This window comes from Aquarana catesbeiana, linkage group LG09 (assembly GCF_042186555.1).
Source record: "Aquarana catesbeiana isolate 2022-GZ linkage group LG09, ASM4218655v1, whole genome shotgun sequence".
Taxonomy (NCBI): Eukaryota; Metazoa; Chordata; class Amphibia; order Anura; family Ranidae; genus Aquarana; species Aquarana catesbeiana.
This window is the reverse complement of record NC_133332.1, coordinates 98,210,892-98,238,339: the sequence shown is the minus strand read 5'-3', so window position 1 is coordinate 98,238,339 and position 27,448 is coordinate 98,210,892. Positions and strand designations below refer to the sequence as shown.

At 43.5% G+C, this 27,448-nt stretch overlaps 1 protein-coding gene across 1 annotated transcript in view; it reads right to left on the bottom strand.

Annotated features, from left to right (window-relative positions):
• RELB (RELB proto-oncogene, NF-kB subunit) overlaps window positions 1-14,160 on the bottom strand; it is an 80,148-nt gene extending 65,988 nt beyond the window's left edge. The window contains exon 1 of the mRNA XM_073599041.1: window positions 13,974-14,160. Coding sequence (XP_073455142.1) covers window positions 13,974-13,995 — 22 coding nt within the window. The 5' untranslated portion in view covers window positions 13,996-14,160. The remainder of the gene's footprint in view (window positions 1-13,973) is intronic.
• Window positions 14,161-27,448: the final 13,288 nt, after the last annotated feature.

Genomic DNA, 27,448 nt, shown 5'->3' with positions numbered 1-27,448 from the left:
GTTGGATGTGAGGTTGTTGGCTGAAAATCCGACCGTGTGTATGCTCCATCGAACATTTGTTGTTGGACTTTCCGGCAACAAATGATGGCTAGCAGGTTCTCAAATTTTCCGCCAACAGAACTTTGTTGTCGGAATTTCCTATCGTGTGTACACAAGTCCGATGCACAAAAGTTCACGCATGCTCGGAATCAAGCAGAAGGAGCCGCACTGGCTATTGAACTTCCTTTTTCTCGGCTCCACGTTCGTAATTGTTGGTCAACATTTGTGTGACCATGCATATGCAAGACAAGTTGGAGCCAACAACCTTCGAACAAAAATCCACGGTTTTGTTGTCGGAAAGTCCAATCGTGTGTACAGGGCATTCGTTTTAGTATATTCTATGCATTCTGTTTATTTAATGGTGCATTCATCTTAAGCCTTGAGGCTCCTTCCACAAACTTTTAGAAAACATGGAATCATCACATCACATGTGTCCAAAGAAGCTTACAATCTAATACACCCAGCTACAGTCAAACATGAAGGACAGCCGGTTAACCTATCAGTATGTCTGGACCATTGGAGAAACCAGTGGAAAAAAAACAAACACAGAGACGGTCGTAGGAGAAGACCAACACTGTAAGGCAAGAGGTCAACCCTCTTAGCTATCAATGTTTTTGAATAAAGTACCCCAAAAAAACAAACGTTTTATGTGGATATCAGCAACTGGTGTGACAGAAGAAGACCAATCAAAATAGATATTTAGATTTGAGAGTCAGAAAAATCAGCATCTTAAGCAGCTTATAGATAAGGAGTCTCCAAACTTTTACTGTCCTTCAGACTTTAGGGCAGATGGACTGTGGCTATTGGGAATAGAAAATACTCCAGCATCAGTGGGAGTAGAAAATATCTTAGGCTTGGTGATCAATGGGAGAAAAAAAATTACATAGTGCCTGTGGTCAGTAAAAGGAGGAATAGTACCCCATCATTGGTGTCAGTGAAAACAATGGTACCCCATTGTTGGTGTCAGTGGGAGGAATTGTGCCCCATTTTTGGTGTAAGTGAAAGGAGTAGTGCCCAATCGTTGGTGTCAGCAGAAGGAATCATGTCCCTTTGTTGGTGTCAGTGGGAGGAATGGTGCTCCAAGAGCTGGGTAAAGGCGAGCAAAGAGCTAGATCTGGCCCATGGACTGCAGTTCGGAGACCACTGCTATAGACAATAGATGGTAGCCATCCATGCATGCATGCTTCAGCCTCTAAATTTGTTATCTTCTAAAAAAACTGTTGTACAAACAAGCACAACTGAATAGGCTTAAAGTGCATGTTTATGCAATGAAGAAGGTAGTGGGGCACTCTACAGACATCCTCAATATGAATTGATAGTTATCAGATATGAAAAATCAATGCAGCTGATCATGCTTGCTCTCAAGAAGACTCAGGCAGACGATGTCAGGTAAGGCCTACAAACCAGTGTATATTCCACAGTCCATTCTCTAAAGCTATGGTGGTCAACTTTCTTGATACAAGAAGTGTGGCCCTGGATGTCACTCAAGGGTCGCAGATAATAAGTGGTGCAATTAGCAGCTCAAAAAAAAAAAGTAAGACACAGCTGCGTCTGGAGCCATACATATCTGCAGATTTTACACGTAAACTCGTCTAAATATGAGTACATTGGGTGCGTATTTTATGCAGGTTCTTCTGCTTGCAAGCACCTGCAAAAAATTCACATATGCTCCTGAGCATGAAGCCTTCAAGTTCAGGCTTTTCCTAACTAAGCTTAAACCTGCTCTCATCCAACCCCCCTTCTAAATCCCATTCTAACTAGGGCTGAAACAACTAATCGATTCTGAAATTAATCGATTACTATTTTCATAATCGATTAATCGGCCAGCCGATTAGTTGGCCTGCATACAGAATGCATTCTTTGTTTACATATCAGGAAATGCATTGCAGCACACATACAGCTCAGTACATCTTCCATACATGTCAGTAAGTGCCTGAGAACTTGTGAATGAGGAGCAATGCCTCATGGGACATGTAGTCCCGGGCAGGAAGTGAGTGGTTCTAAAGGCAGAAGTTTTCTTTACCCTTCTATTAGTGCACTCTATACTGTACTTAAGGCACAGCAAAAAGCAGTGTAAAAACAGATCAAAAGCAAACTGCATAGATGTGTACCGAGCCTTATGCTGGCCACATGGATCAATTTTCAGATGAGAATATTCATATGAAAAATCATTTTACATTCGCTGAATTAAAGAATGTTTTGAAATTTTCACTTGCTTTTAACATTCTGTTTTAAAATTAATGTAATTTCTGAACGAAAACCACATACACTGTCTGAAAATTCCTCTAACCAAGAAGTTTTCTAAATTTTCCTGTCACTGGTTGAAAATGAACGTCGATTTGACCCCACTAACGATTCGAAAATCAAACGAACGTTCTTAAAATTACATTTTTTTTTTTGAAGGAAGACATTGTTTTTGTATGGCCGGCATATAATATATTACAGTTCTGTTTGAAAATCTACAAAACAGTCCTTAACGGTCTTTTTTTCTTTAAAAAAAAGATCTGAGTCTAAGGATATTTACCAGATTCAACCTCTAATAGTATATACAGTAGATCTCCTCTAATAGTATATACAGTAGATCTCCTCTAATAGTATATACAGTATATCTCCTCTAATAGTATATACAGTATATCTCTTCTGGCTGTTATTCTCAGAGTGGATTAGAGATTTTGCTCTCTAACAATATAGTTGTTTTTTTATAATTACCACTGCATAGAGATATTTAAGAATAAATTGCCTTTTTTTAAAACTTTACATATTAACTAAATTTTACACCATACTTTTTTTTAAGGTTATTAACCGATTAATCGAAACAATAATCGGCCAACTAATCGATTATGAAAATAAACGTTAGTTGCAGCCCTAATTCTAACTAACCTGTGAAAGGAAGATGCTTATATTTACCTATTCAGAGAGCTCTCCAGTCCGGTCATGTGAGCGGCTGGCTATAGAGGAGAAGAGCGAGCACTGATAAGAGATGGAATGCCTGGGCGTTGACGTCACCCATAGGCTTACTATGGGGCAATTGTTGCTGGCTGTCCCTCCTCTCCCCTGAAGCTGGCCACTGGGAACTGATTATGTGACTGGACTGAAGCGCTCTGTGAAATGGTAATTATAAGCATCTTCCTTCTACAGGAGGATTTAGAAGGGGGGTGGTAGCAGATATAAGCTTAGTTAGTAATGGAATTCCACTTTAATATTACTTGTGCCATATTTGAGGGTTCCCTTAGGAAGATCCATCATAAAAGGTCAGAGGAACATAAAAAACAAATATAAAAGAAAAAATGGATGGACTGCTCAGATAAAACACAGACCATGTCAAAAAAACAAATTAAACCATTTGACCAATAGGGCTCATTCAGACGGGCACTGTGGTCCATACAGTGTCAATGAGTGTTTTGTTTATGCGGCTGCAGTCGCCTGGAGCTGCGTGCAGGCAGTCTATGTAATTCTATTGGGACACAACGGCTGTAAGTACACAACTGCATGCTTGTCAAATTAGGACCTACAGCTGTACATCTTCTGCATTCCTAGAGTAATATAGGCACCTGCACACAGCTACAGGAGGCTACAAAATTCTAAATTCAAAAACGCACAAAAAAAAAAAAAACACATTGACACATAACACAACTGCCTTAACCCTTTCATCACTATAGGCAAGTCCAACCTGTTACTTAAAGTGGTTTTAAAGCTTTAGGGTAAAAAACCTTTGGTGCTGCATGTGCCCCCCCCCCCCCCCCATACTTACCTGAGCCCGATTTCGATCCAGCAACTCTCTCTGCTCTTGCCCTCGTCACTGGACAGATTGATAGGAGCAGGAACCATTGACTCCACTGCTGTCAGTCAAACGCTGTGATGAGGGAGTGGGGGGGGGGGGCCAAAGCCAAGCCACACTGTCTGTTCCTATGTTGGCATTTGCCAAAAAGGAGGAGCCAGGAGCGCCGGAAGGGGACCCCAGAAGAAGAGGATCAGGGCTGCTTTGTGCAAAACCATTGAATAACATGTTTTATTTAATAAAACAAAAAAAAAAGTTTTAGGCTCAGTTCACACTGGGGCGACCTGTCAGGCGACTTAGCCGCCTTTTTCTAAGTCGTTTCGACTTAGAAAAAGGTTCCTGTACTACTTGAGGGCGACTTCGGATCGGCTTGCATTGACTTCTATTACAGAAGTTGTTTGCAAGCCACGGTGAAATCGCGATGTGTGGGGCGGCTTCAGAGTCGGGCGACTTTGACGCTGTGAGCCGAGACTTAAAGGAGAAGTCCAGCCAGAGCTCATTAGGCTGAGCTTCTCCTAAGAGTCACAGGAGTGCAATTCATCTCTGCGGACGTCACTAGAATCGGTCCAGGCACCACGTCATCATGACAATGAAGTCTGGATCCACCAGGTGCCTAGACTGATGGCCGTTTCAGCCTCTCAGCGAATCGCTAAGAGCCTGAGACGCCCGCTCCCCACCCCCCCACAGTTCAGCACTCCAATGAGCATGGAGGAGCAGAGCAGGAGAGATGCTGACTGATAAGCAGCAGCTCTCTGCTCGGGAAGCCTAGAGAACTGAGCCATCGGCGGTGTTCGATGGCTCGGGTCTCAGTGCAGAGACGCCGGGGGACAGATGCAGCATCCACCTAGGTAAGTATGATTATGGGAAAAAACAGATTTCCATCATTCTCTTTTAATCTCACTTTAAATTTATTTTCTTAATCTCTAAAAACATTTTAATTTGAAAAAAAGGTCAGACCACCAAAAACGATTCATTCAACTTTACCAGGATGCCAACAGACTGAATCACAAATAATCTCCTTATGTCTCTGAGCAGATGAAGATCTCTTCATGCAATGTTCTCAGATCTGCCAAATGTTTTGTAACCCCTAAGTGTGCATAGACACATCAGCATAGATAGAAACAAGGCCAAGGATAAATCCAAGGAAAAATTCCAAGTTTACTTATCAACTAGCCCGCGGACAACCGTAAGCTTGGAATTTTTCAGTGGATTTATCCTTGGCCTTGTTTATATCTATTTGCCCTCCAATGCTGTTACTGTAATGGCCAGTCATAGATGGGGGTAGTGGACCCCTTTTTTGCTAAAAACGGAGGAGTGTTTCAAGCCAGAAAAGAAAAGTCAAACGCAAATAAAACAGGCGTTGTTGACTTTGAGGCCTTAAAGTAGGAGTAAACTCCCATACATGAATTTTACCTGTAGGTAAGCCTTACCTACCGGTACTGTAAATATCTTCTAAACGGGCACTATTTAGGAGATATTTACTGTACATGCAGCCGGTGACATCACGGGCGCATATGCTCTGAAGGAAAGGCCAACCTGTGCTGTAAACGGCGGCTCCCGCGTGCAATGCGCATGAGTGATGTCATTGCTGCTCCAGCCACTCACACAGCCGGAGTCCGCGAACCCAGAAGGAGGACAGGTGAAGATGGAAGCCCTGTCAGCGGTGACAGCTCGCCGCTGGAAGATCTTCATTCTAAGGTGGGTTTCACATAATGTGCTGGTTTGCCTTGCAGGTTAAACAAAAATTTAAAAATTGCTGGCGGTTTACTACTGCTTTAACCTACACTGAGCTCCACATTCTCGGCATGGCCAGTGTGCAGGCATGAATGACACCCATGTATATGTGCAGGAGTCGCATCATCCTCGCTAGCCAATCAAGAGGCTGAAAAGAGCAGATGACATCGGCCAGCCAGGGATGCAAAGGTTGCATTGCTTGAACAGAAAGAAGTATGTCGTGGCTTGTAGTTCTTCTTCAAAGCTGACCTCCAGCGATGATATACAGTCGCCCCCCCCCCCCCCCCACACACACACACAAAATCGTAGTTTAAAGCTCGTGGCCTCAGTCATTCGTGGATTTTTTTCTCTCCAGCATGTCAAATCAAGAGCAGCGACTGTGTCCATGCAGTCGCTGCTTTCCAATTGACATGATTGGGATTGCCTGCACAGGGATGCATGAACATCTGTGCGTCCCAATGCAGGTAAACACAGCCCTGCATGGATGTATGCTGTATTATGCCCCCTGTGAACAAGGGCTTACTATGTTTTTTGGTTTTTGTTTCTTTTTTTACTTTTGGTTTTGGTGAAACATCGGGCGTTAACAAACCTGATGTCTCTTTTTTTAAAACAGAGAAAAGGACTGAGGACAGAGGTGTCCTTTTATGAAACTGCGGTAAAATAACCCTTTTCAGTTCTCAGGCATTCTCAGAGGAGATCGCGCTTATCTGAGTGCCTGTTTATGAAAGTGTGTAGATCGCTTCTCATGTTGAGTTGAGAAGCGTTCTACAAACGCCGGGAACTCCTGAGAACAGCTCCTCTCACTATAATCTCGTGTGATATAGCAGGATTACAGTATGAGGAACCATAAAATACAAACGTGTAACGCGAATCAGCACACATTATTCCCAACATATTAATAAATTAATAAAGTTAAATTCACAATATACATTAACCTAATTATAAAAAAAACATTGTTTTTATCAATATTTAAAGATCATACATGTCCCTATTTAAATGTGAATGGTGTATAGTAAATGAATGTAATGCACATATGTAATGCAGCTATACACCATTCATATAAATGCAAAATACATTTATAATCATTAAAAAAATAATTTTAATAAAGTATACAAGTATAAATATTTATTAATAAATGAAAACAAAATATATTTCATAATTGATAAACATAAAATTGATAAACTGGTGCAATGCGAGAACACTGCGAATCCACTGCGGGTTCCTGTATCGCACCGACTCGCATGTCAGTTCACACTGCCATATGCAAATCGCTGGGGAGTGTCAATACATTAACGACACCCCCAGTTCAGCTTGCATATCGCACTGCGAACTGACAGTTCAGACATGAATCGGATCGCATATGTGTGAACACACATGCGATCCGATTCTGGTCCGAACAGAAAAAAGGGTCTGTGCGTGTTTGCACTGAATGCGGTGTGATATCAGCCATACTACCTGTACAGCTGATATCGCACAGCACAGACATCGCATGTAATGTGAATGGCAGTGTGCTGCGAATTACATGCGATGCCTGTGCGATGTCCGGCATCGCACAAGTGTGAACTGGGCCTAAAAGTTAACAACACCCCCAAATCAGTTCGCATATCGTAGTGCGATCTGCAAACTCGGACAGTAATCGAAGTAATGTTCACACCCATGTGATCCGATTCTGCTGTGGACCAAAAAAAGGATCCTGTAAGAGTTTGGTCCGAGTGCAATGCAAATTCAGCAATACTATCTGTATGGCTGAAATCGCATCGCACAGAGATCGGATGTGATTTTGCACTGCGGTGCGAATCACATCCGATCTTGGACACCACAGCAGTGGGAACTGACCCTAAATAATATTGTATTTGCACCAAAATGGTACAGGACCCTTTATTTGGTCCGCACTGGAATCGGACCGCATGGGTGTGCACACCCATGCGATCTGATTCCTGCACCATTACATAGTTCGCACTGCGATCTGTGAAATGATCTGGGGGTGTCATTAACTTTACATTGACACCCGCAGTGGTGCGCAGATGTCAATGTAGGTGCGATATGAAAACCCGCACAGGAATCACGCTGGTTCACGCATCGCACAAGTGTGAACCCAGCCAGAGACGTGAACATCTAAAAAAAAAAAAAAAAAAAAAATTATATATAAATATATATCTAGAAATTATATATATATATATATATATATATATAATATATAAAATATACACACACTATAAATTCCTATCCTGCTGGTTTTGGGGTGTGTAATGGTGGGGAAGATGTACTATGACTGTTTGGTGAAAGCAAGAAGTCAAAGACTTCTTGCTTTCTCCAGATTACTCAGCCAGTTTCACACTTCTCACTCCGATTCTCCACTTCTGAAATGGTGAATCAGAAAGTGAGAATTCTGTCACAGATCGCCAGTGAGGTGCTGAGATCGCACCTTCATAAATTGGCCGTTTCTGTGACAGTCGGTTACAGACTCTCACTGTGCTGAGATAATCTGCGGAGAACATGTTCTCCGCTGATTATCTCAGTTTCATAAACTGGTAATGAGCTGAGATCAGCGGTGAGACTCGGGATCGCCGCTGATCTCAGTTTCATAAAAGGACACCAGAGTCTTCAGTCCCTTTTTCTTCATCCTCAGCTGTACTGCTGATAAATGTATAGAAGTCTCTGCACAGAGGCTTCCTATTCATTCATAAACTGAAGCATAGTAAACAGTTCACTATGCTTCAGTGATGAATGAACACAGGATCGCCCGTTGCCAATCTATCACTGTGTTTATTCTAAAAAGGTGCTGGTAAACGTGACATGTTTAGCCGCCCCCACTTCTTCTGCATCGTGACATTGATCTTCAGCCCGTGAGAGGGTGAGGAGGGGAAGTCTGCCAGCAGTGCTGCAGGGAGGGGGTGTAGGGGGATCAGTGGGGGGCAGTACAGGGGAAATTGGAGCAGCGGGGGGGATCTATTTACAGAAATGTATCCACCTGTGAAGAAGACAGTAGTTACAGGGGAGCCACAGGGGATCGGTGGTGAGCAGGGGGGGGATTTTAGAGGACAGGTGGAACAGCAGCAGCTCCTCCACGTGTACATTGTGTGTTAGAGAACAGTGGGCCCCACTCCCCTTGGAGCCTGTGTACACTGCACACATTAAACGATATGCCACTGGGCATCAGCTAGGTACCAAGGCACTTTGCCTCGCTGCGTAGCTAAATTATCACCCCCATAGCGTTCAGCGGGTGCTAGCCTCCACTGAATGCAACCCATTAAAGTAAACGTGTTACGGCGCAGTGGTGTGGACTTTTAGGGATGAAAACATGCAGCGAAGGGACGGCATAACATCACAGAACGCTCTTCAGAGGGCTACAGGGTGTGTAAACAAGCCCTTTCGCCGACCGCTGCATGCCGATATACGTCGGCACAATGGCAGCGGTGGGCAAATGGGCATACCTGTACGTCCCCTTTAATTGGCGGGGCTAGCAGGCGCACGCCACGTACAGCGTGACCATGCCCACGGGATCTGCAGACTCTATGTCTGCCGGTCTCCTGCGATCGTGTCACGGAGCCGCAGAGCGGGGAAGTGCCTATGTAAACAAGGCATTTCCTCATTCTGTCTTGTTACATGACAGAGATCACCACTCCCTGTCATCAGGAGCAGTGATCGCTGTCATGTGAGTTGTGGCCCATCCCCGCCCCCCCCACAGTTAGAATCACTCCCTAGGACACACTTAACCCCTTAATCGCCCCCTAGTGTTTACTGTGTGAATGACACTGGCAGAGAAGGGGTTAATTAGTGCATTTTATAGCACTGATTGCTGTATAAATGACAATGGTCCCAAAATAGTGTCAAAAGCATCCGATGTGTCCGCCATAATGTCGCAGTCACGATAAAAATCGCAGATCGCCAACATTACTAATAAAAAAAAAAAAAATACTAATATAAATGCCATAAACTATCCCCTATTTTGCAGACGCTATAACTTTTGCGCAAACCAATCAATATACGCTTATTGCGAATTTTTTTTTACCAAAAATATTTAGAAGAATACATATCGGCCTAAACTTAGTAAAAAAAATGTTTTTTTTTAATATATTTTTGGGGGATATTTATTATAGCAAAAAGTAAAAAATATTGCGTTTTTTTTTTTTTTTTTTTCAAAATTGTCACTTTTTTTTGTTTATAGCGCAAAAAATAAAAACCGCAGGAGGTGATCAAATACCACCAAAAGAAAGCTCTATTTGTGGGGGGGGGAAAAAAAAAAAAAAAAAAGACGTCAATTTTGTTTGGGTGCCACGGCGCACGACCGCGAAATTGTTTATTAAAGCGACGCAGTGCCGAATCGCAAAAAGCCCTCAGCTCAGGAAGGGGGTAAAATCTTCCAGGGCTGACGCGGTTAATGTACTATATCTATGGAGGATCAGTCACCCAAGGAAGGAAGTGTGTTAGGATTACAGACCCCCCCATCCCCAAAACATGGGGGGGGGAGATGTTTTGTAGCCCACAAAGAGAACTGGAAACAATGTCCTGCTAACTGATTATAGTTAACATTAGCAGAGAGCCCAGAAATCAGCTGACTAGATGTCAGATCTGATCATCGGGTATTGTTTGCACGGCTAGAACTGAAATAATAAAACACTTTCAATTCTGTATTCAACAAACCAGAGGGGAATGAAGAAGAGAAATGATTGTTTGGTTTTATGTTTACTTTAAGTAAATCAACCACAGTGTGTACTAACTCATCAACAAATGTGTAACCGGCCTGCACCAATCACGCAGCTCATACCGTAAGAATTGTTTCCATGGAAGCAGGCTGTGACATCATGGTACAGCATAAACAATAACAAAAATAATAACATATTGGAACAGACAAAATAAAAATATTAGACGATCGCTGTCCCATAGGTACTATAGAGTAAAGCTCACCCATATAACTTTCCTATGAAAAACATGGACAAGATCTAATATAGGAACACACACATGGATCCTGATACTACATCATTAACCACTTCAGCTCCGGAAGATGTTACCCCCTTAACCACTTGAAGACCAAGCCTTTTCTGGAACTTTTTGCTTAAATTAGTATTTTTTGCTACAAAATTACTTAGCCCCCCAAACATTATATATTATTTTTTTTTTAGCAGAGACCCTAGAGAATAAAATGGCGATCGTTGCAATATTTTAAGTCACACAGTATTTGTGCAGCTGTCTTTAAAACGCAATTTTTTTGGAAAAAATACACAATAGTTACCCATTATTTTTTTTTTTTTGTGTATAGTGTGAAAGATGTTACCCCAAGTAAATAAATACCTAACGTCATGCTTTAAAATTGCGGCCGCTCTTGGAACGGCGACAAACTACTGTAATTAAAAATCTCAATAGGCGACGCTTTAAAAATGTTTACAGGATACCTGTTTAGAGTTACAGAGGAGGTCTAGCGCTAGAATTATTGCTCTCACTCTAGCAATCATGGTGATACCTCATATGGGTGGTTTGAACACAATTTACATATGCTTGCGCAACTTACGTATGCGTTTGCTTTTTTTTTTTTTTTACATTGTCCCTTAATTATTTTTTCTTTATTATTTTTATTATTATTACAATGAATGTAATCATCACTTGTAATAGAAATAAGAATGACAGGTCCTCTTTATTAGGAGATCTGGGGTAAAAAAAAAAAAAACCCCAGCTCTCTTTTACCTTTTTAAAAGTCAATAAAAAAATAAATATGTTTATTATTGCTCGGGAACTGGAAGCGACATCAAACATCGCTCCAGTCCTCCAAGGGCATAGAGACGGGTGGCGGCCATCTTGACCTCACTTGTCTTCCAGCCCAGCTAACAGCCACATCGGATCATTCTCGGGCCCTACTGATGGGTCAGGGAGGGAGGGGCACCCCTCCCACTGCTTCTAAAAGTGATCCTGCAGCAAATCCGCCTGCGAGACCACTTTTATCTTAAAGAGGTTAAGACCCTTTCACGCTTGTGTGACTTGTCATGCGACTTTGCAGTCCCAGGATAAGTCATACCCCATGATTTCCACAGAGAACTGTTCATATCTGTGCGACTTCAAAAGTAATCCCTGCATTACTTGGTCTGACTTTGATGCAATTTGAGGTTCACAGACCTCAAGATTACACACGTCAAAATCTCTCGACTTTCAGGCCATACAAGTGTGAAAGGGGCCTAAACATCCAGAGCAGAGATGGTGAACCTTGGCACCCCAGATGCTTTGAAATTACATTTCTCATGATTCTCATGCCCTCTGCAGTGTAGTGGAGCATCATGGGAAATGTAGTTCCAAAACATCTGGAGTGCCAAGGTTTGCCATCCCTGATCTAGGGCAATCAAAGGGTTAACTGTGTGCCATGTACTGTTTTCACTGAGCTTTACAGGGAGAAAAAAAAACCAGCACATTGCTGCTGTCAGAAGAGAGCTCTGTGTTTGTTTACAAGCACAGGGTTCTCTTTGGTAATCACCGGAGCCGATTGGTGGGTGCTGGCGACCAAACAGTAGCCGGAACCCGCTGATTGGCTTGAGTCGCAGCGAATCACAGCACAGTCAGGTAAGCGAGCGCCCCCCCTACCCCGGTGCGGATAATGGACTAGGTACACGATTAAGCGCAGATCGGCCACCCTGCCGCATTGTATGTACTGTGGGCGGTCCACAAGCGGTCAGAGTAAACTTATGGTGTCCACACACTCTTCAACAAATGATCGATTTATTTTTAATCTCTTTCAATAGGATGGATGCAAAAGGATTGATAATCTTCCGCCCTGGCTGATCAACTCTGAATTTGGTCCAAATAGACGCAGGGGTCTCAAACTGGCGGCCCTCCAGCTGTTGCGAAACTACAAGTCCCATGAGGCATTGCAAGGCTGACAGTTACAAGCATGACTCCCACAGGCAGAGGCATGATGGGACTTGTAGTTCTGCAAGAGCTGGAGGGCCGCCAGTTGGAGACCCCTGAAATAGAGTCTAAATTGATCAGAAGGGAGGTTTTGGCTATTTGTTTACAGATTTGATTGTTTTGATTTGAATCACATACTGGATAATAAAAGAAGTATTGTGAGCACAGCCTTACTGTTCCTTCTGTACTGTATTTGTACTGTCCCTTTTATATTGTAAAGTGCTGTGCAAACTGTTGGTGCTATATAAATCCTGTATTATAAAATATTTAAAAATTGTTGCTTCTCTTTCTGCCTACTTAGCTTTCCCCTTCTATGTGAGGGGGTGGGGAGTAATGTTTACTGTAATTACCAGCGTCTATACTGTGCTGGCAGTTCTTCACTATCAGTTGTAAACCAAATGTGTCCTCACAAAGGGTTACAGATCTGAAATCTGTCCCTCAGTCTGTCCCCTAATTGCACATTGCAAGCTATTCTAAACAATACAAGCAGCCCATGAAGACCTAAGTATAAGGGCTCATTCACACGGGTGCAGAGTCCCATGGTGTGTGTGTGTAGGCGCCCCGCAGTGACAGAAGTTCCATGAAGCCGTCTATTAAAAAATGAATGCCAGGCTCACAGTTGTGGCGGGCCGTATGGATCTTCCCGCATGTTCCATTCTTTACATCTGTACAGAGATGAATGTAAACAGACTGCATCCAGGGCCCTGCATCCATCCCTGTACGAATGTAAACGATCGGATGTGTGCCAGTCATCAAGTTTTAGGGCTCTTCCACGTGGGCGGTCAGAGGGTGGTAAAAACAGGCAGGCGAGCTGCGGTTTGACCGTCCAGCTAAATTCTATTATGGCAGTCGGAGAGGGCTGTACACATGCGATGGCTTTAATGCTTTGCATCATTTCTCGGCTTGTAACGTATGACAGGTGGCAGCCCCTGTCAAAAGGCACCATTATGGTCAAATTGGGGCGTGCTGCACCAGTGAGCCAATCTGCCTCATAAATGCCTGGCAGCTGCCCTCTGAAAAGTGATCACCCAGATTGCTTTTCAGAGGGCAGCAGATACTGCCTCTGAAACAGACTTTAGGGCTCATTCACACAGGCATCCAACATACAGTTTTGTACGCATCTAAATGCCGCATTATGGGAATCATTGGGGCCAAACACACTAAAATGTGTACTGCGTCTAGCGATGTACAAAAACAGTTCTGAGTCCAGATCCGGTATCTGCATGTAAATGGATCCAAATCTGAGGAATCGCACACGTCTCTGCACTGAATGCGACTTTCTTAGGTGTGCATTTTCTGCAGGACCCTCTGCCAGCAAGAACATGCAATCCCTGCAGAGAGTGGGACAAGGCGGGTCACACTGGATCAGGATTATTATTACTTTTAGATCCAGAAATCATCATCCTGGAATGACAAGTATGACAAGCAGGGGCACTCCCCTCCCCCAATATCACCCTGTACTCGTCTACCATGCAGGCCCAGGCTTGGCTGACACTTGTAGTGCCACAACCCCCCAGACTGGCACACCTACCTGTCCTGCCCGGCTCCCTCATGATGGCTGTACACAGAAACACGGAGGAGAATGGAGCCCGGTGGGCGGTGTGGCTCCTCTACGGGTAGGTGACAACTCTGAGGATAAAGTTACACGACTCTTCCTCCCCGAGAGCTGGAATTCCCCGGCTCCTGGAGGTGCTCGCCGATTGGCTGCAGGGGGGCGATGACGTCATGACAGAACCAGCAGGAGGACGGGCCTAGGAAATCCCCCTCCGAGTGCTGGAGAGCACGTGACTTCCCCTTTCCTACACCACGTGGGCCACAGAGGAGAAGAGAAACACACAGAAAGTTTACATTACATGTAAACAGAGCCATGTGGGGTGATCGCACAATGTATGTAGTCCGCTACATGTCACCCCCTCCACAGTCCATACCGATCAGCACGGATCTGTTTACACTATGGGAACATACAGGGGATTGTACACAATAATCCCTCCACACATGAGATTGTATACAATAATCCTCCATACAGGGAATTGTACACAATGATCCTCCATACAGGGGAATTGTACACAATAATCCTCCATACAGGGAATTGTACAGAATAATCCTCCATACAGGGAATTGTACACAATGATCCTCCATACAGGGGAATTGTACAGAATAATCCTCCATACAGGGGAATTGTACACAATGATCCTCCATACAGGGAATTGTACACAATAATCCTCCATACAGGGAATTGTACAGAATAATCCTCCATACAGGGGATTGTACACAATAATCCTCCATACAGGGAATTGTACACAATGATCCTCCATACAGGGGAATTGTACACAATGATCCTCCATACAGGGGATTGTACACAATAATCCTCCATACAGGGAATTGTACACAATGATCCTCCATACAGGGTCTTGTACACAATAATCCTCCACACAGGGGAATGTATACAATGATCCTCCATACAGGGGAATTGTATAGAATAATCCTCCATACAGGGTCTTGTACACAATAATCCTCCACACAGGGGATTGTACACAATGATCCTCCATACAGGGGATTGTACACAATGATCCTCCACACAGGGTCTTGTACACAATAATCCTCCACACAGGGGATTGTACACAATGATCCTCCATACAGGGGAATGTACACAATGATCCTCCATACAGGGGAATTGTACACAATGATCCTCCATACAGGGGATTGTACACAATGATCCTCCATACAGGGGATTGTACACAATGATCCTCCATACACGGGATTGTACACAATGATCCTCCATACACGGGATTGTACACAATGATCCTCCATACAGGGGATTGTACACAATAATCCTCCACACAGGGGATTGTACACAATAATCCTCCACACAGGGGATTGTACACAATAATCCTCCACACAGGGGATTGTACACAATGATCCTCCACACAGGGGATTGTACACAATAATCCTCCATACAGGGGAATGTATACAATGATCCTCCATACAGGGGAATTGTACACAATGATCCTCCATACAGGGGATTGTACACAATAATCCTACATACAGGGTCTTGTATAGAATAATCCTACATACAGGGTCTTGTATAGAATAATCCTACATACAGGGTCTTGTACACAATAATCTTCCACACATGAGATTGTATACAATAATCCCTCCATACAGGGTCTTGTACACAATAATCCTCCATACAGGGGATTGTATACATAAATCCTCAATAGAGAGCATTGCATACAGTAATCCTCCAAACCAAAGGTGTACTTCTAGTTTTGGATAGAGCGGAGTGTGGACTTGCTGTCTGTGTACAAATAGGGAGATTCACCTCCTCCGTGTTTCCTGGTGACCACCATCAACAAGAGTGAAAATCCCAAAATTTAAGTTGCCACCATAACAGGAATTGAAGGGAAATAGTGGGGACACTTGCTCTGGAATCTCCCCAATGTGGCACAGATGACAAGAACTAAAAAAAAAAAAATTAGCCACAGAAAATAAAAATCACTTTGTGTGCACCAAATACCTTTAAAAACCCAGATTATTACGTTGTAAAAGCGGCAGTGACATCATCACTGTGCTGTACATAACCTGTGCAGAGAGCAGAGCTGTGGGAAGGTCCCAACAGGCTCCCCCCACTACAGAAAACTACAGGAGTGGGTGGAGACAAGACCAGTCACTCTGCACAAGTTGAGAGTGCAGCAGTGATCAGCTTTTAAAGAGGAAGTAAACCCAGACGGGTTTTACTTCCTCTTTTTCCCCCTGCAAAGTACAAGCATAATGGGCTAGTATGCATCACATACTAGCCCATTATGTGGTACTCACCTGCAAACGAAGGCTGCATTGTCCCCGCTGGTGGCCGCATCCATCTTTGCCCCTCTTCCTTCCGGGGCCGCAGACTCCGGATCTGTGACTGAAGTCGCGTGACGTCATTCCCACACAGGAACTGTCAGTTACGGCACTTGATAGTGAAGAAAATAATCCCTCGGAGGGTCTTTCCTTCACAGTGCATACACCGATGACATTGGTGCAATGTGTATGGTAAATATCTCCTAAACCATGCAGGTTTAGGAGATATTTCCAGTACCTACAGAGGTAAGCCTTAATATAGGCTTACCTATAGGTACAAGTGGTGTAACTAGGTTTACAACCACTTTAATTACAGGAAGCTCCTGCACAGAGGCAAAGTGTCACATTGGATTGTAGCACAGATCTTTAAGGCTGCTTTCACACTGCAGCCACAGCCGCATTGGTGGTAAAGCGCTGCTCCTTTTAGCGGCGCTTTACTGTCGCTTTCCTGCCACTAGCGCCCAAAAAAAGGGTTAAAACCGCCCATGTTGTGGCGCTTCCAAAGCGCTGCCTATTCATTCCAATGGGCAGGGGCAATTTGGGAGCGCTATATACTGCGCTCCTAAACCGCCCCAAAGATGCGGCTTGCAGGACTTTTTTTCCCATCCCGCAAGTGCACCATCCCAGTGTAAAAGCACTCAGGCTTTCACACTGGGGTGGTATGGGAGGCAGTTTTCAGGCGATATTTTTAGCGCTAAAACGTCTGAAAACCGCCTCAGTGTGAAAGGGGTCTAAGAAAAACACATAGCACACCAAGATTCATGTAAGAATACACATGATGAATGTATTTAGACAATATTTGCTTATCCTGGAATTCACCTTTAAACAAACAATCAGCCACCTTGGTGATAAAAGTAGTATATAATTCTTGTATCCTCTGGACTTTAATTAACAGAGTAGTTTTTTTTTTTTTAGAAATCATACTTAAATGTGGATGCAGCATTGGTCTGAGGCTGCAGCTGTCCCTCACTGACTCTAAGGCTGAGAACTGAGCGATCAAACACTGATGATCACTCAGTTCTCTGTGAGCAAAGAGGTGGTGACTGTCAATCGCTAAAGCCTCGTACACACGACCGAACATCCGTTTTTTGTTGCATGCTAGTCTCATGTCGAGAGTGAAGAGGTTACTCACCATACGAAAATTCTCGTACGACAGAATACAACTTAATTGTTGACTAGTTTTGTATGTATTCTTTCGTTTGAGTATGCATAGTCTTGCTCTTCCGATTTTCGTACGAAAATCGTACTACTTAAAACGAAAATCAGACGTTGAGTTCACATACGACAAAAATTTTATAGTCCAGCTTTTGTCTGACGAAAAACCAAAATCAGCTGTCGAAAGCACCGTACTATCTGAAAATCGGCAGATCGTTTGTCGGACGAAATTTTACTTCCGGTTTTCGTATTGTGTGTACAGGTCTCTCTGCAGTGATTCCCTCCCCACTTCCCTACTGCACTCACTGGAGCGCTGGGGCTGTGGAGGGGCAGGAGGAGCTGGCTCAGGCTCTCAGCAGCTCGCCGAGAGGCTCATAGGTGGATCCTGACCATATGGTTGCAATCTTTCCCTAGCCTGGACTGGCTCTGTGACGTCGCCAACAGCGGGCTTCAGCCCTGTGTCTGCTGAAAATGGGTCACAGGAGTGCAGAACGGACTGCACTCCTGTGATCCACTAGAGATGTACAGCCAAACGAGCTTTGGCTGTACTTCTCCTTTAATAATCATACCTAAACAAGAGCAGGGGGGCGTGGCCGGATGTGAAAGCGGTAGGACGTGATCTCCAGGAGCTCCGGCTAGTATCCGCTCTACTATCCTGATTGTACCCGACCAACTACCCAATTCCCGCCGCCTGACGGCTCAAGATCAAGGGGAAGAGAAGGGGAACGCAGCGATGACTTCCTCGAGCCAGAAGAAGCAAGCTAAACAGCATTCGCAGCCGCCGTTAGATCAGAGGCAACTGCGATCACGAGAAAGCATGGCGCCTGGCTCCTCCCACATCATCACACTCCCTGTGTCGGCTACACAGCGCGCCAAGACACAGGCAGGGAAGATGGCGCAGCGTGAGACTCTCCCACAGCAGGCTCCGGAGACATCTCCCTCTCTGCCACAGGAAATTGAGCTAGACACTGCTGCAATCACGGGTCCTATTCTGGAGGCCATTGCCGCTTCAAAGTCAGAGCTGGTCACCCGCATAGACTGCTTGGCATCAGAGTGTAATCTAATCCGCCATGATCTTGACAAAATTAGAGGCAGATTAACAACAGCGGAGGACCGTATATCTGAAGTGGAGGATACTACGCATACACAAAGCTCCCAGATACATGAATTGAAAGATATGGTCAGGGCGCTGCAACACAGAGCAGACGACGCTGAGGACCGCCAACGCAGAAATAACGTAAGAGTGGTGGGGCTCCCTGAGGGGGTGGAGGGGTCATCCCCATCGACGTTTGCAGAACAATTCTTCAAGCAATTATTATCATTGGGGGACCTGCCACCAACATATGTGGCAGAGAGGGCCCATAGAGTCCCTACAGGAACCAGGCCTTCCGGAGCCCCCCCCCGTCCGTTCCTGGTACGCTTTCTAAATTATAAAGACAGGGACATGTTACTGGCTGAAGCACGGAAGCACCAGGATCTCAGGTATGAAAATGCCAGAATTATGCTGTTTCCAGATTTCTCGGCGGAAACGCAACGCAGGCGTAGATCTTTCACAGATGTGAAAAGAAGGCTCAGAGAAAAGGAATTGAAATACAGCATGTTATATCCAAGTCGTCTCCGAGTGCAATATAAAGGCTCTGTAAAGTTTTTTGATACCCCACAAGAGGCGTGTGATTGGCTGGATGCAAACCCATAATTGTTCAAGCACTGTCAGTTGACTAGGTAACATGTTTCGGGTTTTTTTCTATATACATATATATTTTTATTTTTTTTTCCTGGAATTTTGTTATCTTCCAATTTAATGTTCCTGGCTGAACTAAAGTGAGACTCCGTGGCAAATTTGGATTGCTGAGGGGGGGGTGACCCCTAATGATCGCTACGTCATTTCTGAACACCGAAGGGAGACATACCCTGTCTGCTCTCTCTGTTTTCCCAAATTGATCCTGGGACTCTCAAGATGGGAAGGGAATGGAATCCTCACTGCAGCTGTGTTCCTGATTGATTTTTCATGATTTTTTTTTTGTTTTTTCTAACGTCAGTCTGTTTTACACGGGTGGTCGGGTGCAAGCTGTCCCTTATTTGAACTGCTGCCGGAGACCTCCTGGAAATGCACGGACACTTTTCTTTACTAAACGGATGCCGAACTTTCGTTTTCCAAGGTGGAACTCTCCAAGGGTTGTTTGTTTTTGGGATCAAGCTGCATACCGGACAATTGTTTTTTTTCTTTGTCTTTTTCTTTTTTCTCTTTTTCTTTTTCAATCTCAGATGGAGATTGAAATTTTGTTCTACCTGTTTTTAGGTTGGAACCTTTTTGTAGGTTCCTTGGGTTCTGGTATGATAGCAGGGGGGGTGTTGATAGACCATTGTCACTGCTGCTTTACTGATGCTGCATATATGTATCTAAAGGTACACATATCCAATTAATACTGAACTACAAGTTATATTACAGGTCTTCTATTTCTTAACATCCCTAGATGAATAGTAGAGTAAGGATTTTCTCATGGAATGTCAGAGGCTTGAACAGCAAATTTAAAAGAGCAACGGTTTTCCAATACTTGAAACAGGTGAAGCCACATATCGTCCTCCTGCAGGAGACCCACCTAGAGGGCAGCAAAATTCTGTCCCTGCGAAAACCATGGATACAGAGGGCGATTCATGCTACCTATTCCACTTATGCAAGAGGAGTATCGATACTAATAAGTAAAGTTATAGCTTGTACAATTCACCAGGTGGTTACGGATCCGGGGGGTCGGTATGTGGCGGTCTCCTTAGAAATATATAATCATAAATTCCTATTGGTAAATATATACATGCCTCCTCCATTCCAGGTGAAATTTCTGTATGATTTTATGGTAACACTGGCTCCATTTCTTCATTTACCAGTTCTCATAATGGGTGAATATAATGCCATTCTGGACGGAGTACTGGATTCCTCCAATGCCGCCAGACCGGCCTCAGTGGATTTACGCTCCTGGGCAGATATGGCTGGTTTGACAGAGGTGTGGAGGTGGAAAAACCCTGATGGTACGGCCTACTCGCATTTGTCTTCTGCGCACAGGTCTTCCGCAAGGATTGATTTAGCATTTGGAAATGCAACCTTGTTGAAGTACGTGTGTGCAGCGGAGTACTTGTCGGGAGGAGTCTCTGATCATAACCCTCTTCTGCTTACTATGAAGTTTCCTTCGGGATCCAAAAAAGGGTGTTGGAGGTTATCACCTGACTGGTTACTGGAGGAGCAAGTGTGTCCACATGTTCAAAAATCAGTAGAAACATATTGGGAATGTAACGAAGGTTCAGTGAACCCTAACATTGAATGGGATGCCTTCAAAACAGTGATTAGGGGGGAATGCATATCTGCTATCAGCTCAGCAAAAAAAGACCAAAAATCTGAGGGAGAGGCTCTTCTTGCCAAGGAACAGGAGGCAGCGCAGGTGCAGGCAGACTCTCCTTCCGAGCAGGGGTATCTCTCGCTTCTAGAAGCAAGACGCTCGATTGATTTACATTTTAAAGCTATGGCTGGCAAGGAGATTAAACAGAGGGCGGAGGTCATTTTTGCTGAAGGAGATAAGAATGGTAGGCTTCTGGCTAATCTGGTTGCTGATCAGAAGGCACCGGTTAGTGTTCCAGTGGTGAAAGGTGAGGGTGGGACTCTCATAACTGAACCAGAAGGCATTCTAGAGGAATTTGTACGTTTTTACACAAAATTGTATTCTCCTATACCACATTATAACGTTAGAGAGTTGGATGAATTATTACAGACCCTTAATATGGCCAAATTATCAGAAGCTGATGCTGCATCCTTAGATGAACCTATCTCTGTACTGGAAGTTGAGTCCGCCATTCTGGCATTTCCCCCTAAGAAGGCGCCGGGACCGGATGGGATCCCAGCGGACTTCTATAAGTCATATTTATCTCAAGTGGCCCCCAGGTTGACAAAGCTTTTTGCCTTCTGCTGCGAACAGGGTACTTTGCCGGCGTCCATGATGGAGGCATATATGGTGCTCCTTCTGAAGCCGGAAAAGGATCCTTTGCAATGTTCCTCGTATCGCCCCATAGCACTCCTAAATATGGATCTGAAGATTCTTGCCAAAATTTTAGCTATGCGTGTAGCAAAGGTCCTCTCAACGATAGTTGATATTGATCAGACGGGTTTTATGCCTGGTATGTCAACAGACACAAACCTGAGAAGACTATTTACACATATTCAGTTGGAGGCACCTGAGTATCCAGCAAGCGTTGTTGTCTCTATAGACATTGAAAAGGCCTTTGACACAGTGGATTGGGGGTATATGCATAGAGTGCTAGAAACTTTGGGATTTGGTCCTGTGTTCTGTCGCTGGTTAGCGATGTTATACAGTGAACCCAGGACGGCAATAAGGCTGGGAATGTCAACCTCTAAATTTTTTAAAATTAACAGGCACTAGACAGGGGTGTCCTCTCTCCCCATTCCTGTTTGCAATGATGATGGAACCTATTGCCAGGGCACTAAGGAGATCTGATGCGGTGGGAGGAATTCAAGTGGGGACAATTCGGGAGTGTGTGGCGCTTTACGCGGACGACTTGCTGCTGTTCCTCGGAGATCCGGGGCCTTCCTTAAAAGCTGCTCTTGAGATTCTTGACAGATTTGCAATCTTCTCTGGCTTGAGAGTGAACTGGGGCAAGTCGTCTATACTACCACTGGGACATGGGGCACAGGGTGTAAGAGACAATACCCTCCAGCTACAATGGGTTTCCACTATCACGTATTTAGGGGTCAGGGTCACGGCTAACATACACGACTACATGAAGCTAAATCTTCTCCCCCTAGTGACTAGACTAAAACACAAAGTTCAATTATGGCAGAAGTTACCACTGTCGCTTATGGGAAGGGTGAGTCTATTAAAGATGAAATTTTTGTCTGTCATACTGTATTTTCTGCGCCATTCCCCCAATTGGATACCGAAATCTTTTTACTCCACTCTCAATGGAATCATTGGGTCCTTCATATGGCACCCACAGGCACCAAGGATAAGTTTAAAGTCCCTTCAAGAACCATGGGGACAGGGAGGTTTGGCACTTCCAGACTGGCAAAAATATTACTTGGCAGGGCAAATGGTTTTTGCCAGACGCTGGCTGATGGCAGAGGATGGGGACTCTGCTAATGTTCTGGAAGCAGACTATATAGGGTCGTATGAAAGTTTGAGCTTAGCACTATACAGAGGGCCAAAGTCGGGGTTACCCATGACTACTTCTATGAGAGCCACTATTAAAGCATGGGAGGTTGCTACTACTTTAGTGTCCCCTAGTTATGTGGGAGTCACACCGTCTGCACCATTATGGTTTAACCCAAATCTGTCGCATTTCTGCTCCATTCTAGATCCTGTTGTGTGGTCTGGTAGGGGTATAAAGAAACTGGAGGTTATTGTCAGAGAGGGAGAGCTTCTTCCTTTTGATCAGCTTAAGCCAAGACACGACCTTCCAAACTCTACCTTTTTTCGATTTCTCCAGCTGCGCCATGCTTTTGGGGCGCAGTTCGGGAATCGAAGGGTGGAATATCTCCCTTCCTCACTGGAACTTATGTTAAAAGAAGAAGACTTGGCCAAACCACTATCAACCGTTTATAAATCTCTATTTAAGAAAACACCGAGTGGGGTAGTTAAATGTAGGGAAAAATGGGAGAGGGAGGTTCCAGAATTGCAGGGAGAAGACTGGGATGATATGTGGGACCACCCATTTAAAAACCTAGTATCAGCTCGTGATCGGTTAATCCAATTCAAATTCCTCCACCGCATCTATTTAACTCCAGCTCGGCTGTTGCGAATTTTTCCATCCTCAGATGGAAAGTGCTGGAGATGTATGCTTACCCCGGCAGATGCGAAACACATTTTTTGGGACTGTCCGGAAATACATATATTCTGGAGGGAGGTTACAGACTGTCTGACAGAAGTGCTCAGTATCCCAGTGCCCTTGACGCCCAGAGTATGCCTCATTGGGTTGGTGGAGAAAGTGGTGCCATCTTTGGCACACCGCACTCTGTTGAATATAGGCCTATTCTATGGTAAAAAAAAAAAAGCTATCTTACTGAAATGGAAGAACACGGCAGCACCCGCTCTTTCCTTTTGGAAGGGTTTGGTCAACTCGGTCATACCCTTGTATAAGGCTACATATAGACTCAGAGGTTGTCCAAAGAAATTCTCAAAAGTATGGCAACCATGGTTAGATTCAACAGTAATGGTAGGCTAATTAACAAATATGCTGTAGGCTGGTGAATTAACATTATAAAGTGGGCCTAGTGGGGGAGAGATGTAGTCATAAGTTTTTGATGTCTTTATTCTATTGAAGCTGTCAGTATCTCCTGTTATGTGTTTTCTATATAAAAAGTAAGGACGGTACTGTGGAATACAGAGGACAATATAAATGTATATTTCCAGGGTATAGATGCTTCATTTAACACTGCAGCCGTGACAGTTGGTCGGGGTGGGGGAGGGAGCTCAAGGGAGTAGTAGAATATGTTAGACAAATGTACAGCCCTACGTGGCAGATTCGAGGATGGGTATGTTGCCCGTCTGGTTGTTGATGACATAGTGTTGTATTGTTTTTTCTTTTTTGCAAAATAATAAAAAGAATTAAAAAAAAAATACCTAAACAAGAGCAGTAGACGTGCAATTCATTTAGTCCAAATTCATTTAACGATGCATTTTTTTTATTGAAAAATTTAATAAATTTGAAATTTAATAAATTTTGAAAATTCAAAAGAATAAAAATCTGAAAGTTCAAAAGAATGAAAATGCAAAAACCCGAAAATCTGAAATAACTAAGAATAAATATTAAATTATAGGTACTGGAATTTCCTTTCAAATTTGGCTGTTAGTGAACGTAACAAGTATGAATTTATCCGAAGTTAGGAATGATCTGAAAGAAAGAATGCCGGATCTAAATGAATGGAACGTAACGACCTAATAATAATAAATAACAATAATAAAGAAACCTTTTTCTTCTTCTTCTTATTATTATTAATTTGTTCCATTCCATTTGTTTAGCTGTGGCATTCGTTATTTCGGATAATTCGTAACTTCAGATAAATTTGTATTTGTTACGTTCACAAACAGCCAAATTTGAAAGGAAATTCCAATACCTATAATTTAATAATTATTATTAGTGAGTTATTTTGAATTTTACTGATTTTCTTTTTTTCAGATTTTCGAATTTGGGAATTCAGAATGCGAAAATTCTCAATTCGTAAATTCAAAAATCTGAATTTTTTGGATTCCCAAATTCCCCAAAAAAGTAAAAAAGAAGGAAAACTAACACATTTTTTGTCAGTGCACATGTCTAAAGAGCAGCAATGTATTTAGTTGTTTTAAATGTTAACAAAGAAATCTAAATTTTCAATTAGATTTCAAAACTAAAAAAAAAAAAAGAATACAAAAATATCTCTCTCTCTATATATATAAAAAAAAAAAAAATATATATATATATATATCCCTTGGGATCCTTTTACATTAGCGCGTCCCCAAAGTCGCTCAATTTCCAGTGCTAATTTGATGCAACTTTGATCTGAGTTTACATTCTCTGGACCAAAGTCACATCAAAAGTCAGATCAAAGTAGCGCACGAACTGAAGGCAGTGACTTCTGTAATGTCAGTAGGAACAGCTCTCATAGTAATACATTGAATTTCACATGTCCTGCGACTTGGGGTCTCACAAGTCTCACAAGTCACACAAGTCGCACAAGTCACACAAGCGTGAAAGGAGCCAGAGCTCCCTAGTTTGCATAGACAATGACTGTAATAAACATTGTGAGTGTAACACATCCTGAAGATTTCCAGAACGTTTGAGGATCTTATGGCCTGGTAAAAATCCCCCCCACCCCTTCTCCAGGGCTTTTTACATAAAACACAGAGTCTGACTAAGGGGACGACTTGAAAGACATCTGTGCGTGTTAATGCTCAGATGTCTATTGAAGTGCCCGCCAAAGTCGCCAAAAGTAGTGCAGGAACTACTTTTGGAAATCAGTGCTGCGGCGCACTGATTGGGATGGTGCTATTGCCGTTGTTCTATCGAATAGTGCCTGCTGTCAAAAAGTGCCCGTGCATAAGCAGTACGGAAGGGCACTCCAGCAGATTTCCCGATCAGCTGGCGTGACGTCACCATAGCGCATGCGCACATCGTAGGAGGCATTTTTCGACGGGAGATAGCATTTGTCGGTCAGAAATGAAAGCTATGCAAACAGCGGAGGGAGCCAGTAGTGAGGGAGACCGTAGTTGTGAGATTGTGCCTCGCTGTTGCAGGGCAGGTTTTGTCAGTGTTGCAACCTGCCCTTAGACACAGGCAAAACCCGCCATTCAACACACCAAACCCGTCCTGCAACAGACAAAACCCAATCTTAAGCATGCTGTAAACCTGCCCCGCAACAGCGAGGCACAATACGACAACTACGGTCTCCCAGTGCTGTTCGCATAGCTTTCAATTCTGACCATCAAATGCTATCTCCCGTCAAAAATGCTGATCGGGAAATCAGCTGGAGTGCTCTTCGTACTGCGCATGCGCGGGCACTTTGACAGCAGACAGTATTCAATAGACCACACGGCAATACGGTTGAGATTTGTCATGTGATTTGACCTGTCAAATCGCGCCAATGTGAATGAGGGCTTAAACCTGGTAGCTGATTGAACAAGCTGAATTTAGAAGCGGATTGGCTACCATGCAAAGCTGCACCAGATTCCAAGTGCTCCAGTTTTAGTAAATCTCCCCCACGTAACATAGTACCGTGCATTTTGGTGAAGTGCAATTTGAAGAAAAAAAAAAAAAACTTTTTGTGTAATTTTTACACGTAGGGTAGCCCATTTAAATGAATGGGTTGCTCTAAATGTGACACCCAAGAACACGCATACACTGTTGCACCTGCATAGGAGCAAATGGAGCCTAAAGCCTAGTATACATTGCTAGTGTTTTTTCCTTCAACCCAGCGGGCTGAAAAAAAAAAAAAAAAAACAGCTCAGGTCAGAGCTGCTTTACTAATGATTCCATGTTAGTACAGCGATCTTCTCCCCTGCTGTGCTATTGTGTCCCCCCCTCCCGCAACAACACTCCTGTCGGTGCTCTCAGCCATTGGCTGAGTGCGCTGACCGGTAGCTGGTCGGCAGACCTTTTTGGTCATGCTCCTTCAACAGGCTTCTGTCGGACCAGCTGCGGTACAAATGGGCCCAGTGACATTCGGCCTGTGTGTATGGAGCTTAAAAGGATCAGTAAAGGCCGTAGACACAATACGAAAATCGGATGGAAAAATTCGTATGACGAGCTGTCTGCCGAGTTTTGGATAGTTAGTACGGTGCTTTCGACAGCCGATTTCGCTTTTTCGTCAGACAAAAGCTGGACGTGCAGACTATAACATTTTTGTCGGATGTGAACACAATGTTTCGATTTTCATTTCATTTGTACAGTTTTCGGACGGAAAAAAACATAAGAGCAAGACTACGCATGCGCAGAAATGAAAGAATACATACAAAACTAGTCAACACATTACGTCACTTCTGATGTTGTATTCTGTCATCCGAAAATGTTCGTATTGCGAGTAACCTCTTCACTTTCGACATGAGACTAACATGCAACAAATAACGGAAGAAGGGTCTTCTGAGAATCTAAGCGTGTACACGAGGCTTAAGGCACAACCTTATTGTCTGCCCCAATGTAAATATGCAATTACAGACTAGTCAAAGGATTTTGTATTTTTTTATTTTTATTTTATTTGAATACTTTGTGATAACATTTATACAGAAGTTGATTTTCAAATTTATATTTTATTTAGAAAAAAAATTAAAAGGAGAAAGAATAAATTTAAGCCCCTTTTTTAGAACGCTGAGTTAGCCTTAGCTGTACTTTACCTACCTCTTGTCCTTCTTAGCGATGACATGTTAAGGAGTGGTTATACTATATTGAATTCCTACACGTGTGTTGGAGCTGGAAAGACTGAGAAAATTATTTTCACACAAAAGCTTTAAAATGTCAGATCTAAAAGTGGAAATATGTAAT